The sequence below is a fragment of the Salarias fasciatus genome, chromosome 6 (genome assembly GCF_902148845.1).
Source record: "Salarias fasciatus chromosome 6, fSalaFa1.1, whole genome shotgun sequence".
NCBI lineage: Eukaryota > Metazoa > Chordata > Actinopteri > Blenniiformes > Blenniidae > Salarias > Salarias fasciatus.
This window is the reverse complement of record NC_043750.1, coordinates 445614-461924: the sequence shown is the minus strand read 5'-3', so window position 1 is coordinate 461924 and position 16311 is coordinate 445614. Positions and strand designations below refer to the sequence as shown.

Below are 16311 nucleotides of genomic sequence, written 5' to 3'. Positions count from 1 at the left end.
GCAGAAAATGAATAAATTAAATTAAGACAAAGAAAAGTCTTTGTGCTTTACTTTGACCTTTGACATGAGCACACAAAAAGACAGATGAGCGTTACAATGCCGTTACCGTGATAATATGAGGTAATGTGATGGTTCTGTTACTATGATTCACCTTTCAGCTCTCAGCCGGTTGTTCCCATAGATAGTAAATAAAATGCCCCGTGGCTTTCAGAAATCCCGTTCTGAAGATGTCAGCCAGCCCAGCAGGACGTCTCCATGTTGAAACCAGATGTAAATGTGATTGGTCCAGCCCGTCACATGACCGCATCAGAGGAGGAGCTGAGATAGTAAGTAAGTAAAATGTATTTCTACAGCGCTTTTCAGGAACAGGTTCTAACCAGCAGGAAGGAACCGGTTCTAACCAGCTGTCTGAGCGGTGGTCTAGAGACACGGCGCTGTCAAAGATCACCCCGAGGTTCCTCAGTTGGGTTTTAGTTGAGGTTCTCAGATCACTGAGGTTCTGCTGATAGAGGGGCCGGTTCTGTCCGGGGCCAGGGTGAGGGTCTCTGCTTTCCTGAGTTTAGTTGGAGGCTGAACCACTGGTGGTTTGGGACCAGCAGGTCATTGAGGAGCTCAGGTTGTGAGATTCAGAAGACTTGAATAAGCAGTGATAGGACGATTTATGCAAAACTTTAACTCTTAAAATAGAATCAACAGATGATTTATATGAAAATCAGAGTCTGCTGAAGCAGCACGGCTGATGAAACTAGAGACAGAAACCAGAACCTGTGCTGGAACCGGGAGATTTATACTCTAAAATCTGCATGCTTTGAACGGGTTCAAATGAGATCCGGGCTCTTTTTGCAACCAAGACCATCGCCCCCTGCTGGAATTTCAGCTTTTCTGCAGTTCTGCGTTATCTTCATGTTTTATGAGCGGAGGCCAGCGTCTGGGTTTTCCTCCTCTGGAGTCCAGCTGAGGGTGGAGAGGAAGAAGGAACCAGACAGAGCTACAGCCACAGAGCCTAGAACAGATAGAGCTACAGCCACGGAGCCTAGAACAGATAGAGCTACAGCCACAGAGCCTAGAACAGATAGAGCTACAGCCACAGAGCCTAGAACAGATAGAGCTACAGCCACAAAGCCTAGAACAGGTAGAGCTACAGCCATAGAGCCTAGAACAGATAGAGCTACAGCCACGGAGCCTAGAACAGGTAGAGCTACAGCCACAGAGCCTAGAACAGGTTGAGCTACAGCCACAGAGTCTAGAACAGGTAGAGCTACAGCCACGGAGCCTAGAACAGATAGAGCTACAGCCACGGAGCCTAGAACAGATAGAGCTACAGCCACAGAGTCTAGAACAGGTAGAGCTACAGCCAGGGAGCCTAGAACAGATAGAGCTACAGCCACGGAGCCTAGAACAGGTAGAGCTACAGCCACGGAGCCTAGAACAGATAGAGCTACAGCCACAAAGCCTAGAACAGGTAGAGCTACAGCCATAGAGCCTAGAACAGATAGAGCTACAGCCACAGAGCCTAGAACAGATAGAGCTACAGCCACAGAGCCTAGAACAGGTAGAGCTACAGCCACGGAGCCTAGAACAGATAGAGCTACAGCCACAAAGCCTAGAACAGGTAGAGCTACAGCCATAGAGCCTAGAACAGATAGAGCTACAGCCACGGAGCCTAGAACAGATAGAGCTACAGCCACGGAGCCTAGAACAGATAGAGCTACAGCCACGGAGCCTAGAACAGATAGAGCTACAGCCACGGAGCCTAGAACAGATAGAGCTACAGCCACAGAGCCTAGAACAGATAGAGCTACAGCCACGGAGCCTAGAACAGATAGAGCTACAGCCACAAAGCCTAGAACAGGTAGAGCTACAGCCATAGAGCCTAGAACAGATAGAGCTACAGCCACGGAGCCTAGAACAGATAGAGCTACAGCCACAGAGTCTAGAACAGATAGAGCTACAGCCACGGAGCCTAGAACAGATAGAGCTACAGCCACGGAGCCTAGAACAGGTAGAGCTACAGCCACAGAGCCTAGAACAGGTAGAGCTACAGCCACAGAGCCTAGAACAGATAGAGCTACAGCCACAGAGTCTAGAACAGGTAGAGCTACAGCCACAGAGCCTAGAACAGATAGAGCTACAGCCACGGAGCCTAGAACAGATAGAGCTACAGCCACGGAGCCTAGAACAGATAGAGCTACAGCCACAAAGCCTAGAACAGATAGAGCTACAGCCACAGAGCCTAGAACAGATAGAGCTACAGCCACGGAGCCTACAACAGATAGAGCTACAGCCACGGAGCCTAGAACAGATAGAGCTACAGCCACGGAGCCTAGAACAGATAGAGCTACAGCCACGGAGCCTACAACAGATAGAGCTACAGCCACAGAGCCTAGAACAGATCTACAGCCACAGAGCCCTGATCTATGTCAGTGAATGTAGAAATACTATCTGTAGTTACAGATGAATGTTCCATATCAACATTTGAATCATTTAGATACGTGTAATAAAGTGTCCATTTATTCCATTAATCACATATTCAGATTTATTATCAATAGGTGAGCCTAAATCCCGTTTGGAAAGTTTGGATTTGGGCCACTGAGGCTTGTTTTGCACTGAGCTGTTCCTCTGCAGCAGTTACTGCTGTGGCCCGGTGCTGAAGCTGCTGAGGCTCAGGTGAGAGTTCAGGACCTCGGCAGGATGTGGTCTGACCATATTACTTCCTCAGTGTGATGTTAAAGCGTGAGACAAGACCTGCAGTCGTTTGGGTCCTGCAGATCTTCGTGCGGCGCCGATGAGCTGATCTTCACACTCCATCATGTCCTCCACACATCCAGGGAGGGTCTGTGATTTGGTCTTTTCTTCTCTGTAGGATTCCTCATCATGTGCTCCCTACAGCTGAGTATTAGATTTCACTCACAGCTGCACTCGGTTTGATTTCTGTAGCATCAAATCCAGCACAGTCCTGTTTCGAGGTGGTCCAGGATGTGAGCCTGGACTGGTCTGACAGGATGGATGTGGGGCTCGGCTCCTGTGGTAAAGTCGGTTCTTCTGCCTGAGCCACGAAACACTCACCTCTTTTAGTTCTTGAAAGTTTTCTGTGGATTTTGTTTCTGTTTAAAGTTAAGGTCCAAACAGTTGTTACTTCCTGTCAAGTGAACAGAGAACAACAGCAGGAACCCAAAAAAGAACATTTTTCTGGAAGGAAAATAAATGCAGACGTAAAGGAAACAATCTCACAAGATGACACATTTACTATTGCTGTAAAAGAATATTAAAAGTCAGTGAAGTTGCTGCAATGATAACTTTATAGCTAAAACAACACGTCACGTGCTGAACCCCTCCTTTAGCCCCGCCCCGTCCGCTGCCTCAGTGGACCAATCAGAAGCAGCGTCCGGAGGAGGGGTGTTGGACCTGATGGTTCTCCCCGTGAACCGTCTCACACAGCCGGGTCGTCCGCGGTCTGCACACGAGCGGCGGAAAAGCACGAAGCGGGCCGAACCGAGCCGAAGGCGTGCTCCTCTGCTGCTGACGTCCGCAGAGCCTCAGCCCCTCACCAGGACCAGAACCCCGGTCTGAGCCCCGCCGCGCCCGCCCCGGACCGGACCTTCGGCCCCTCACCAGGACCCTAACCCCAGTCTGAACCCGGTCCCGGACCGGACCGGACCCTCGGTCTCGAACCGGAACCCCCGCCGCAAAAGTTTGAGCTGCGCGCAGGAAAGTTTGAGATGTCGGAGGCGAGCCGGGACGCTCCCGGTGAGCGGCCGGAGAAAGGAACAGGAGCGCAGAACGGAAGGAATCCTCCCAAAAGCACCGAGGTGAGAGTCACGTTACACACACACACACACACACACACACACTCTCTCTCTCTCTCTCTCCGTTATGATGGTGCGTGTTGCTCGTGACAGCGGGATGTGATGAACTCTGAGCTCGTAAAGTTGTTAATGAATGTAGAAACGTCCTCGTTCTCCGGTCACACTGCGGCTGTAATATCTGAAACTCTGACGACTCGTGCAATTAAAGAATCCTGCTTTCACCAAACCTGTGGAGTTTCTCCACTGCAGGATCCGAACATCACGTGACATCCTGGGGTCCAGCTGTCATCCTGATCAGCACCTCCAGAAGGATCCATGATGATAATAATAATGATAATAATAATAGTGATAATAATAATAATAACCCACGTGACCCACGTCACCTCCACCCAGCAGTTTATCTGAATCCAGAACCAAACACACCTCGGAGCAGCTTTAAGAGAGAACATCAGCACCCCTTCACGAGCAAGTACAGAGAGGAACACTGGAAGAACAGGAGGACCCAGCAGAACCAGACCCAGAGGAGACTTCCTGTAGAACCAGGCCCAGAGGAGACTTCCTGTAGAACCAGGCCCAGAGGAGACTTCCTGTAGAACCAGACCCAGAGGAGACTTCCTGTAGAACCAGACCCAGAGGAGACTTCCTGTAGAACCAGACCCAGAGGAGACTTCCTGTAGAACCAGACCCAGAGGAGACTTCCTGTAGAACCAGGCCCAGAGGAGACTTCCTGTAGAACCAGACCCAGAGGAGACTTCCTGTAGAACCAGGCCTACAGCAGCTTCTCTAGAAAATGTTGTGACTGTTCTGAAGCAGCGGTAACTGAACCTTTACCAGAGACAAAGATCTTAAAGCAGAGACTGTCAGAACCTGGGACCCGGTTCCACATGACAGGAGCCTGATGGCTGGAAGCTCTGCTCCTGTTCTACTGTAGAGAACCTAGAGCCTCCAGCTGACCAGCACTCTGAGAACCAAGCGCTCTGCTGCATCATGTGGGACCAACAACTCTGATGGATTCTGGATGTTCAGGTTCAGAGTTGAGTTCTAGATTCAACAGGAAGGTGAAGAGAAGCTGATATCGGAGGGATGTGATCCCTGATCCCTCCTCTGGTTCCTGTCAGAACTCTGCTGCAGGGTTCTGGATCAAAACACCTAACAGAGGTGAAGCAGGACTTCATGAAGCAGTGTTACCAAACAGTGTGAGTCTCTTTTCTGAAACACTGATCAGCAGCACAGAGACCGGTTTGGAGAGAGGATGGAGTCCTGGACTTCCTCCAGAGTGTGGCTCCAGCCAGTCCCTGGTTGTCAGACTCACTTGGCTCGTGTTGTGGCGCTCCACATTAAGTGTCCGCCCGGCGTGTTGCAGGACTTGGAGCTGGCTGCCATCTTTGTGTCGGACGCTCAGTACAACAGGAACATCTGCTTCGAGGCTTCGCCTGCCGTGGTCAGGTGAGGACCGGCTCCTGCCCCCAGCGGAGGATTTACCACCTCAGTGTGTCCTGTGTGTGTGTGTGTGTCATGTGTGTGTGTGTGTGTGTCATGTGTGTGTGTGTGTGTGTTTGTGTGTGTGTGTGTGTGTGTGTGTGTGTGTGTGTGTGTGTGTGTGTGTGTGTGTGTGTGTGTGTCTTTTCAGACTATATCTGCTCTACAACCACTGGGTGGCCAAGGTGCTCCTCTACCTCTTCATACTCGTCAACCTGTCTCTGGCTTTCTTTGAGGAGCCGGCGGTCGTGGCTTTGCCCACATGGGTGAGACACACACACACACACACACACACACACACACACACCTGCACTTTCTGATTGTCTCCATCCCAGTTTACAGGACAGGGTAACCAGTCAAAGCGGCCATAGTTTGATGTGTTAGTGTCTGTGACTGAACCTGGAAGCCACCATGAGTGTGTGTGTGTGTGTGTGTGTGTGTGTGTGTGTGTGTGTGTGTGTGTGTGTGTGTGTGTGTGCGTGCGTGCGTGCGTGCGTGCGTGTTTCAGGCCACCATGCTGGTGGAGCTGCTCTGCCTGCTGGTTTTCACGCTGCGGCTGGTTCACTACGCCAGAGTCATTCCTCGAGACAAGTTCTGGAAAGACCCCAAGAACATCTGCATCATCGTCATCCTCCTGGTAGGTTCAGGCGCCCTGCTGCTCGGCGGTCCAGGAGGACGGATCAGGGACCTAGTCCCACCCGGTCCCTCACTCTTCCAGCCCATGGAGCCAGAGGGGGGCTTCCTGTCGGAACACAGAAGTGCTGAGGAGACGTTGTGGGGCTGTTGTGAAAGCTGCTGCTGAGTCAGCACCTCCTCACTGCTTCCTGCTAACAGCAGGAGTGTGTGTGTGTGTGTGTGTGTGTGTGCGCGCGCGCATGCGTGTGTGTCCTTTTCTGAAGGTTGTGTTTTTCAGTGTTTTTTCTTGTTGTTGTTCTTTCGTTGTGTGTGATGATGGATCTCTCAATATTCCTCCTGCTCACTCAGCTTTGAGGTGTATTCAGTGTGTGTGTGTGTGTGTGTGTGTGTGTGTGTGTGTGTGTGTGTGTGTGTGTGTGTGTGTGTTCTTGTATTTCTATCCTTGTCGGGGCCAAATGTCCCCTCAAGGATAGCAAAACGTGGAACGACGTGCCTTGTGGGGACCTTTTTCCGGTCCTAAGTAGGAGAAACAGTGTTTTCTTGACCATGTTGTTGTTACTGAAAAAAGTAAAAGTGCAAAAACATTTCTTTAGGGTTAGGCTTTGTTGTGGTGTGGGTTAGGGTTAGGGTAAGGGTCAGGGTTAGGGGCTAGACATGAATGGGAGTCAATGGACGGTCCCCACAAGGATAGAAATACAAGACTGCGCGCGTGTGTGTGTGTGTGTGTGTGTGTGTGTGTGTGTGTGTGTGTGTGTGTGTGTGTGTGTGTGTGTGTGTGTGTGTGTGTGTGTGTGTGTGTTCCAGAGGGAGAACGATGAGAAGATGAGCCTCTCCTGGTGTTTGAAGCAGTGTCTGAGCAGATCTGCCACAGGAGGGCCTCGCTAGCTTAATGGAACAGGAGCTAATTACACTGGAATAACGGACCAAGGCACTGTGCTGATCACTAGTTAGTGGTGTTCAGTGGTTAGTTAGTGCTGATCACTAGTTAGTGTTGTTCAGTGGTTAGTTAGTGCTGATCACTAGTTAGTGGTGTTCAGTGGTTAGTTAGTGCTGATCACTAGTTAGTGGTGTTCAGTGGTTAGTTAGTGCTGATCACTAGTTAGTGGTGCTGATCAGAAGTTAGTTGTGTTCAGTGGTTAGTTAGTGGTGCTGATCACTAGTTAGCGGTGTTCAGTGGTTAGTCAGTGGTGTTGATCACTAGTTAGTGGTGTTCAGTGGTTAGTTAGTGGTGCTGATCACTAGTTAGTGGTGCTGATCACTAGTTAGTGGTGTTCAGTGGTTAGTTAGTGGTGCTGATCACTAGTTAGTGGTGTTCAGTGGTTAGTTAGTGGTGTTGATCACTAGTTAGTGGTGTTCAGTGGTTAGTTAGTGGTGTTGATCACTAGTTAGTGGTGTTCAGTGGTTATTTAGTGGTGTTTCGTAGTTAACAGTGTTGGGAATTGTGCGTCTGTGTTTGCCTCCCCCCCCCCCCCCCAACCTGGCTGAAGCTGTGCTGTCCTCCTCTGTCTCCAGCTCACTCTGGTGGACATGATGGTCTACGGCGCTCTCACAGCGTCTGGGTGTAAGGCCGTCCGCTGGTCCAGAGTCCTGCGTCCGCTGCTCCTGGTCAACGTGACGGAGGGACGGCAGGTACGGCGTCTGTCCCTCACATTCTGAAGCTCTGGGGGAGGTTTAGGCCGCGGTTTGGCAGAAGCTCGTCTCGCGTGGCGTGTCCAACGTTAACGTTAATCCTGGGATAAAGGGACACTTCAGTTTTTCCTCAGTGAGCAGGAAGGAGGAAGGATGTTGGCCTTCAGTTTCTTGACTTGGTTCTGGTTCTGGTTCCGTGTGATGGTTCAGCTGCGCAGGGCCTTCAGGAGCATTCGGAACGCCCTGCCGCAGATCTTCTACGTGTTCCTGCTCTTCATCTTCAGCCTGCTCATCTTCTCCCTCATGGCGCTCAAGCTGCTGGGCAAACGGTGTGTGAGGAGTGACGGACCGCCGCCGGAGCCTTTCTGAGGAACAGAGCGTCACAGTGTGTTCTCTGCAGGGACCTGAAGACTCTGGAGGGAGAACCGTACTTCACCAACTACCTGTCCATCGTCTTCGACCTGTACGTGCTGGTCACCACGGCCAACAGCCCCGACGTCATGTGAGAGAAGCCCCGCCCCTCCGTCCTCAGCGACGAGCTGCTTCACACTTCACCGCCGCCGCTTCACTTTTCGCTTCGTGTCTGGTCGGCAGGATGCCGGCGTACAACTTCAGCTTCGTCTTCGCCATCTTCTTCATCGTCTACATCTTGGTCAACACCTACATCTTCATGTCGGTCTTCCTGGCTGTGGTTTACAACACCTACAAGAAGCACCTGAAGGTACAGCCGCCGCTCCTGACGGCACGCCGCTCAGCTCTGAGGCGTGAAGAACCTAAATATGACAAAAACCACCAAGAGCTCATCCAAGATGGCCGACCTGTTGGTTTCCTTGGTCCGGCAGGAGGAGGTGCGTCAGCTGGTGCGAGCCAAGAGGCAGAAGATGTCCCGGGCCTTCCTGGTTCTGCAGGAGCAGGCGCAGGAGGGCGGCGAGCCGGTGGTGACTCAGGCCAGCTGGAACCAGCTGGTCCGGATGGTCCGGCCCGACATCAGCGACCCCCACAGACTGCTGCTGTGGAGCGTCCTGGACTCCAGCAGCCAGGGCCGCATCGGTGGGTCGGCCAAACACTGACCAATCAGGTCTCAGTCTGCTCCAGAACCTGCTCTCAGACCCGGTCCAGACCAGGTTTCAGACCGGGTCCAGACCAGGTCTCAGACCCGGTCCAGATCCGGTCCAGACCAGGTCTCAGCCTTCGGGAGCTGCTGGTTGTGACGTTGTCCTCTGCTCAGGTAAGGCGGCGTTCGTCCAGCTCGCCGACCTCCTCAACATCGAAGTCATCACGCTCAAGTCCAGGCCACACCCCCTTCAGAGCCTCTGCCCCGCCCTCTACCAGTCGGCCCCAAGCCGCCTGCTCCGCCGGTTGGTCCAACACCGGTGAGAGGACAGTCTGACCAGCAGTGTGTGTGTGTGTGTGTGTGTGTGTGTGTGTGTGTGTGTGCGGGCTGAGGGGGGAAATGGGATTCAGCGTATGTCTTTCTCTCTCTCTCTCTCTCTGCCTCTCTCTGTCTCTCTCTGTCTCTCTGTCTCTCTCTCTCTCTCTCTCTCTCTCCGTCCCTCCGTCCCCCCGCCTGTCTCGGTCAGGGCCTTCGTGGTGCTGTATGACCTGATCATCCTGGTGAACGCCGTCTTCATCGGTCTGGACGAGGACAACCCGCTGATCGCCCACTCGGAGTGGGTCTTCCTGGCGCTGTACCTGCTGGAGATCCTGCTGAAGCTGTACGTCTTCGAGCCGCGGGCGTTCTTCTCCAGACACAGCTTCTGGAACTGGTGAGCCGCCGTGTCCCCTCCCCCCCCGAACGCAAAACCCGCTTTCAGTCCGGCGCTGGCAGCGTGGCTTTCATTCTGTCGTCCCAGCTCAGGTCTCGGTGCAGGGTCTGTCTCACCGTGTCCTCGGTGGCTTGGTGGGCCGGATAGAGCCTCTTAGGGGCCGACTCTGGCCCACAGGCCTTATGTTTGACCCTGCTGTTGTGAAGCTTGCTAGCCTCGGGCGGGCTTCAGCTCTTCCTGGCAGACTTGCTGGTCTCATGTTGAAAGTACTGAGCATCTGCAGGTTATGGTCTGGTCCTGGACCAGGACTCCCAGCTGGACAGTGAAAACCACTGATCCATACCTGATCCCTCCCTGATCCCTGTCTGATCTATTCCTGATCCACACCTGATCCCTGTTTGATCCCTACCTGATCCACACCTGATCCCTGCCTGATCCCTGTCTGATGCATACATGATCCACACCTGATCCCTGTCTGATCCCTGTCTGATCCCTGTCTGATGCATACATGATCCACACCTGATCCCTGTCTGATCCCTGTCTGATCCCTGTCTGATGCATACATGATCCACACCTGATCCCTGTCTGATCCCTGTCTGATCCCTGTCTGATGCATACATGATCCTAGGGCTGCACGATTATGGCCAAAATGATAATCACGATTATTTTTGTCGATATTGAAATCACGATTATTCATCACGATTATTCATTATGTTATGTAAAACATACCTTTTTATTGCACTTTTTTTTAAACAAACAAGTGTCAAATTGGAGATGTGCGTCTTCAGCACTTCAGGAAGTCCGGTGTGCATGCGCACATAATTGAAGATGTTTTAATTAGAATCTAAACAACTATTTAGAACCATGTCAATGTTGTGAACGATCGCTTTCCCTTAGAAACGAACATATAGACGCGCCGACTGTGAGTTTTTACAAACGTTTGACCAGACCTCTGTTCTGAAAAGAGCCGGATTATGACTTTGGAACCTGAACGCCTCACAGCTGAGCGACCGTCACTTGCTGCATTCTAACCCCTGAGAGCAACACGATGATCCCTGAACAACAAGATGAAGATAAAACAACAAGAGAACAGTAAACAGCCACGCTAAACCCAGAAATGAAACCTACCAGAACAATGATTCCCTCTTTCTCTCCAAGCCGCCGCCACGCCGCTCACATCCTGAACTGTCCGTCAATAACAGCTTTTCCCGTTCTGTCCGAGACGCTCAGCGTTTACATCTTCTTTCCACCGGTACAGAAGCTGAGATGCGTTCCATCGACTGATGTTTGAGCATGAAGGAATCGTTCAAAGCCAGCTAGTTCATCGGTGGCTAACAGCTAAGCTAACAGCTGACTGAGACGCCGCAGTGGCGTCCATCAGCAGCTACTTTTACGGAGTGTCCCTGAAGGCAGCAGGAGCTACACGGCTCAGGTCGCCCCCTGGTGGTTGGCTGATTGTTGGATTAAAAAAGTGCTTGATTTGACACGCAACAGAGCCCGTTTTTTCAATTTAAAAATCGCGACGATCATCTAAATTTAATCGCAGCAGCCAAAATCGTGATCATGATCAAAATTCGATTAATTGTGCAGCCCTACATGATCCACACCTGATCCCTGCCTGATCCCTACCTGATCCACACCTGATCCCTGCCTGATCCCTGTCTGATGCATACATGATCCACACCTGATCCCTGCCTGATCCCTACCTGATCCACACCTGATCCCTGCCTGATCCCTGTCTGATGCATACATGATCCACACCTGATCCCTGTCTGATCCATACCTGATCTGTACCCGATCCATACCTGATCCACACCAGATCCACACCTGATCCCTGTCTGATGCATACCTGATCCACACCTGATCCATGCCTGATCCATACCTGATCCATACCAGAGATGTGCGGATTGCGGTTGCACCCGCGGAGCCCAGGGATAACCGCGGATCGGGTGGATGACGTGTCGAAAAATTAAGATTTTAATGACATTCGGGCGGGTTGCGGTTGAAGCACTCAAATAAAAAAGCAACATTTTAATAGCCTAAACACTGCTCTGCGGATGGCGGGCGGGTTCGGTTTTGAAAATTGTTAAAAAAAACTTTTCATGCGGGCGGACGGAGATTTTAAGAAGCGGTTGCAGATGGAAAAATGAGCCATCCACGCATCTCTAATCCATACCCGATCCCTGCCTGATCCCTGCCCGATCTGAACCTGATCGATGCCCGATCTATACCCGCTCCTGCCTGATCCATCGAAGCCTCAGTCTAAAGAGAGACGATCCCAGAGGGTCCTTTGCGGTGGTCCCGGTCAGTCTGACCCCCTGCTGTCTTCTGTCTGCAGGTTTGACACCATCATCGTCGTCTCTGCTCTCGTGGCCACGGTGGTCAACTCGGCCCTGCAGTCCTGTAAGGAGACTCTGGACCGGCGCCGGCCGGTCAGAGCGCTCGCCTGACGTGTTGACCGATGCCTGAGAACTGTCTGTCAATCTGTCCAGCCGGAGGGTACACCAGCCGGCAGATCCTGGACATCGTCTTCATCCTGCGAGTCCTGCGACTGATCCGAGTGGTGGACAGCATCAAGAGGTTGGCGGCGTTTTCCACACTGTGTCCACACTGTGTCCACCCTGTCCTGTCCACACTGTGTCCACACTGTGTCCACCCTGTCCTATCCACACTGTGTCCACACTGTGTCCACCCTGTCCTATCCACACTGTGTCCACACTGTGTCCACCCTGTCCTGTCCACACTGTGTCCACACTGTGTCCACCCTGTCCTATCCACACTGTGTCCACACTGTGTCCACCCTGTCCTGTCCACACTGTGTCCACACTGTGTCCACCCTGTCCTATCCACACTGTGTCCACACTGTGTCCACCCTGTCCTGTCCACACTGTGTCCACACTGTCCTGTCCACACTGTGTCCACACTGTGTCCACACTGTGTCCTCTGCCCTGCTTGCAGGTTCCGGACCATCATAAACACCCTGATCAGGATCGGACCGGCCATCCTCACCTTCGGACAGCTCATTATCGTAAGGACCACTTCTTCCTCTCATTTCACTGTGCACAGCAGTGTGTGTGTGTGTACGGCAGTGTGTGTGCACAGCAGAGTGAAGTGTGTGTGCGCTGTGCACATGCAGGATGAAGTGTGTTAAAGGGTGTTGAAGCTGTGACCTCTGACCTCTGGTCTTGTCCAGGTGGTCTACTACGTGTTTGCCGTGGTCGGAATGGAGCTCTTCAAAGACAAGGTGCGGTTTTTCGAGGCGGACTCCAGCGACCCGGCGAAGGCTTACTGTGGAAATGCCTTGCTCAGAGGCACGGCCTTCGCTCACTTCAACTACTGCAAGAACAACTTCAACAACATCGTGTCGTCCTTCGTCCTGCTGGTGGAGCTGACGGTGGTCAACCAGTGGCATGATATCCTTCAGGCTGTGGCGTGTTCAGGAAGCTGACCTGTGACCTCTGACCTCTGTGCTCTTTAACGTGACGCTCACTGCTCAGCAGCGGCTTCGCCGCGGTCACGCACGCCTCGGCCCGGCTCTTCTTCATCCTCTTCCACATCGTGGTGGTCATCATCATCATCAAGTGAGTGTTGCGTTGAGAGCCAGCGTCCTGCCGCCACACGGCGCCGCCTGCACCGCAGCGCTGCTGCACGGCGCCGCCTGCACCGCCTGCACCGCAGCACCGCAGCGCCGCAGCGCCGCCTGCACCGCAGCGCTGCCTGCACCGCAGCGCTGCTGCACGGCGCCGACACACAGCGCCGCCTCCACGCCGTCTTGTCCCTCTCCTCTGTCTTTCAGTATCTTTGTGGCGTTCGTCCTGGAGGCCTTCTTCGTGGAGTACTCCTTTGAGAAGAGTGACCTTCTGACCTCTCTGGAGAGGAAGATCAAGGAGCTGGAGCTGGCTGCGCCGCAGTACGTTTCCACGGCAACCTGACATGAAACACAGTCGTTCTGATGTGGACGACTGTCTTCACCTGGAGACGGTTATTTATCAGAACGTCCCATGCTGGTTCAGTCTCCGCTGGTTCCTCTCCACCAGTGGAGAGGAAGCAGAACGTGGACTCATACTGACATCCTGCGTCGTTGTTAGAATGCGGTAAATCAGTCAGACGGTTCGGACCACTGCGACACACGTCTTTTAACCCCCAGTGTTGTTTGTGTCGGTTGGCCAGGGAGGAGATGGATGGCGGCTTGGTCAACGCCATGGAAACCATGGACAACGAGCTGGGAAGCGGCCCGAGCGACGGCGCCGGCCCCGCCCCGCCTCACCTCATGTTTAAGATCGCCTCCAAACGTGAGTGGAGACGCAGACCAGGGTCTGGAGACACGGCGGGCCGTCGGGGATAACAGCGCCGTGTCTTTCTGTCAGGGTATCGAACCGTCGACGCCTTGCTGCAGCGAATGTTCGAGTCGGATCTGGATCCTGAAGACTTGGATGAGAGCAGTGACCCTGAAGCGCAGAGCAGCCCCAGCTTTAGCAACCCTTCTTTCAGCTCCGCCTAGACCTGCACTCCCTGGGAAACACCATCTGATCCACGTCCAATACACACACACACACACACACACACACACACACACACACACACACCATCTCGCTCAGGTGTGTTTGGACGGGCTGGACTTCAGGTTTCCTCCCTTCTTCACTCCAGAAAGACAGAAAGCTGAGACTCAGCCGCAGATCAGATCAACATGACGGACGATTCTGATTCAATGAAAAAACATGCTTTTATGATTTTGTATAGTGTGTGTGTGTGTGTGTGTGTGTGTGTGTGTGTGTGTGTGTGTGTGTGTGTGTGTGTGTGTGTGTGTGTGTGTGTGTGTGTGTGTGTGTGTGTGTGAGAATCATTGACATTCTTTCTTGTCATCTCATACCAGCAGGAGTAAAGCTATGATCAGTCAGAATGATCAGACTCACCTCTGTTGTTCTTTATTTTCTTTCCTCTGATTGTCGAATGAAGACTTTGAGTCTCTGAAGGGTTTTTCCCTTTTCCAAACCTGGAGACCAGCAGGCCACAAAGCCTCAGCAGAGACCACGTCCCTGCAGGTGTTCTTCTCCAGGCTGGAGCGGCTGGATGTACTGAGGACCTGCTCCGGAGGACTCCGTCTGCTTTACCTGGAATCCACCGTTCAGTCAGGAGCGTTGAACATGACGCAGCTGTTGGTGGACATTCTGCAGGGTTTTTAAACTGTCCCAGCTGTGGAACGTGTTGACAAAGCTCCACCCCTCCGACGGACTTCCTCCAGTCTCATTAATGTGCAGAAGTTGACGTCGTGCAGATATCTCAGTAGAGACACTCTTAACTCAGTTATTGCTCTCATATCATGCTAATGCACTTGTTTTATCTGTGAAATGACAAAAAGAATGTGATACCGCCTTTTTCCAGCTTTCATAAAGTTAGAAATAAATGCAATAAGATCCAACTGGACAACACCCGATCACCTGTAAAGCCTGATAAAGGTCACACCCGAATTCAGGTGTATTTTTCTCTCCCTTTGAAGCATCAGCATCCAGCTGTTTTATTTCACCAAAGAAAAAAAAAAGAGTTGTGTGGTTTCACTTATGAACAATAAAGTGAGGTAATGTGAGGCATAGCTCAGCATCCATTCATTCATTCATTCATTCATTCAGTCTGCAGAAATTACATCCGATTTTTATTTCTACACTCAGATGCAACAATCTACGGAGCCCCGGACATGACATGGTAAAAAAAAAAATTAAATTGTGGCCACGAATTACTAATTCGTTCCCACGAATTAATATCATTCCCGGCCAACTGGGTGAGCACACCCATCGGTGTTCTCTGGGTCAAAGTTCGAGGCAGCAGAAGAAACTGAAACGACAAGATGAACAGAGACAGTGTGATTGAATTTTATTTCCGACTGGGAATGAGCTACAGAGACATTCTGAAAAGCCTGGCATTGCAAGGAACTATTATCACCGAGCGGCATTTACATAGAATCCTGAGAGCCAGGCTGCTCTACCGGCGAAGATACGACTTGGACGCTGGGATAGATTTCATTGTCGACCAACTGCAAGACACAGGAAAGGATCACGGTTACCGGTGGATGTATACAAAGTGTAAACAACACGGTATTTCCATCAGAAAAGAAGACGTCAGGATCCTCCTCTCTCTACTTGACCCCGTCGGTTCTCAAGTTCGCCAGTCCAGACGTCTCAGACGGAGGCAATATTTTGCTGAGGGACCGAACTTTGTTTGGCACATAGACTCATACGACAAACTGAAGCCATATGGGATATGCATTAATGGCTGCATCGACGGGTATTCGCGCAACGTCATTTGGCTGCGGGCCGCACTCACGAACAGCGACCCGAAAGTTATCGGGGTTACTTTGTGGAGGCAGTGGAGCGCTGTGGGGGCTGCCCCAAGCTGGTGCGGACTGACATGGGCACTGAGAACGTGGTGGTCAGAGACATTCAGCGGTATTTACGGAGAAAAGACGTGGATGACAGAGCAGCGGAGAGAAGCTACATCTCAGGAGCAAGTACCGCAAACCAGAGAATTGAGAGCTGGTGGGGAGTGATGAGAAAAGAAGGAGTTGAACCCTGGATCACGTTTCTAGCAGAACTGAAGGACGAGGGATTTTTCGGTGGGGATTTCGTTGACAAAGCTCTGTCACAGTTCTGTTTCATGCCACTCATTCAGGTAAGTCCATATTCATAACAAGAAACTGTACCACCCACTCTGCATTACCTGCATGTAACCTTAGAGATTTAAGCCACTGAGTTTGTTATGTATTGATTCTCAGACTGTTGTGAAAATAAGATACATTACAATGTAAGTTAAGCTTTTATTTCTGTATTAGAGCAAACTCTGGTAGCCCCTATAGTAATAATAATGAAAAAGGGTAAATAAGGAGACAGTCTAACAAGCAGCAGAGCCAAAGATATGTAAACTGTTCACTGCAGGCAGGAGAATCTGACCCCTCTCTCTCTTAAATGTCAAGAGTGTATGGCCCTCTGCAGCATCACAGACAG

At 51.7% G+C, this 16311-nt stretch overlaps 1 protein-coding gene across 1 annotated transcript; it reads left to right on the top strand.

Annotated features, from left to right (window-relative positions):
- The first annotated feature begins 2908 nt into the window (after positions 1-2908).
- Positions 2909-14885, top strand: tpcn3 (two pore segment channel 3). Its single transcript, XM_030095203.1, has 19 exons — positions 2909-3809; positions 5170-5252; positions 5437-5551; positions 5794-5922; positions 7434-7550; positions 7761-7879; positions 7951-8052; positions 8145-8271; positions 8393-8600; positions 8779-8923; positions 9131-9316; positions 11655-11719; positions 11809-11896; positions 12275-12344; positions 12510-12729; positions 12807-12897; positions 13113-13226; positions 13487-13608; positions 13684-14885. Exons 1-19 carry the CDS (start codon positions 3720-3722, stop codon positions 13815-13817), a joined length of 2325 nt encoding a protein of 774 aa, XP_029951063.1. The 5' UTR covers positions 2909-3719; the 3' UTR covers positions 13818-14885.
- Positions 14886-16311: the final 1426 nt, after the last annotated feature.

What these genes read in the sequence shown, in the direction of transcription:
- tpcn3 (XM_030095203.1), top strand. Translation starts at nt 3,720, where the DNA reads ATGTCGGAGGCGAGCCGGGACGCTCCCGGTGAGCGGCCGGAGAAAGGA. An exon ending in GCCAACAGCCCCGACGTCAT is followed by an intron (nt 8,053 to 8,144) that starts GTGAGAGAAGCC and finishes TCTGGTCGGCAG; the next exon opens with GATGCCGGCGTACAACTTCA. An exon ending in CAGCAGCCAGGGCCGCATCG is followed by an intron (nt 8,601 to 8,778) that starts GTGGGTCGGCCA and finishes TCCTCTGCTCAG; the next exon opens with GTAAGGCGGCGTTCGTCCAG.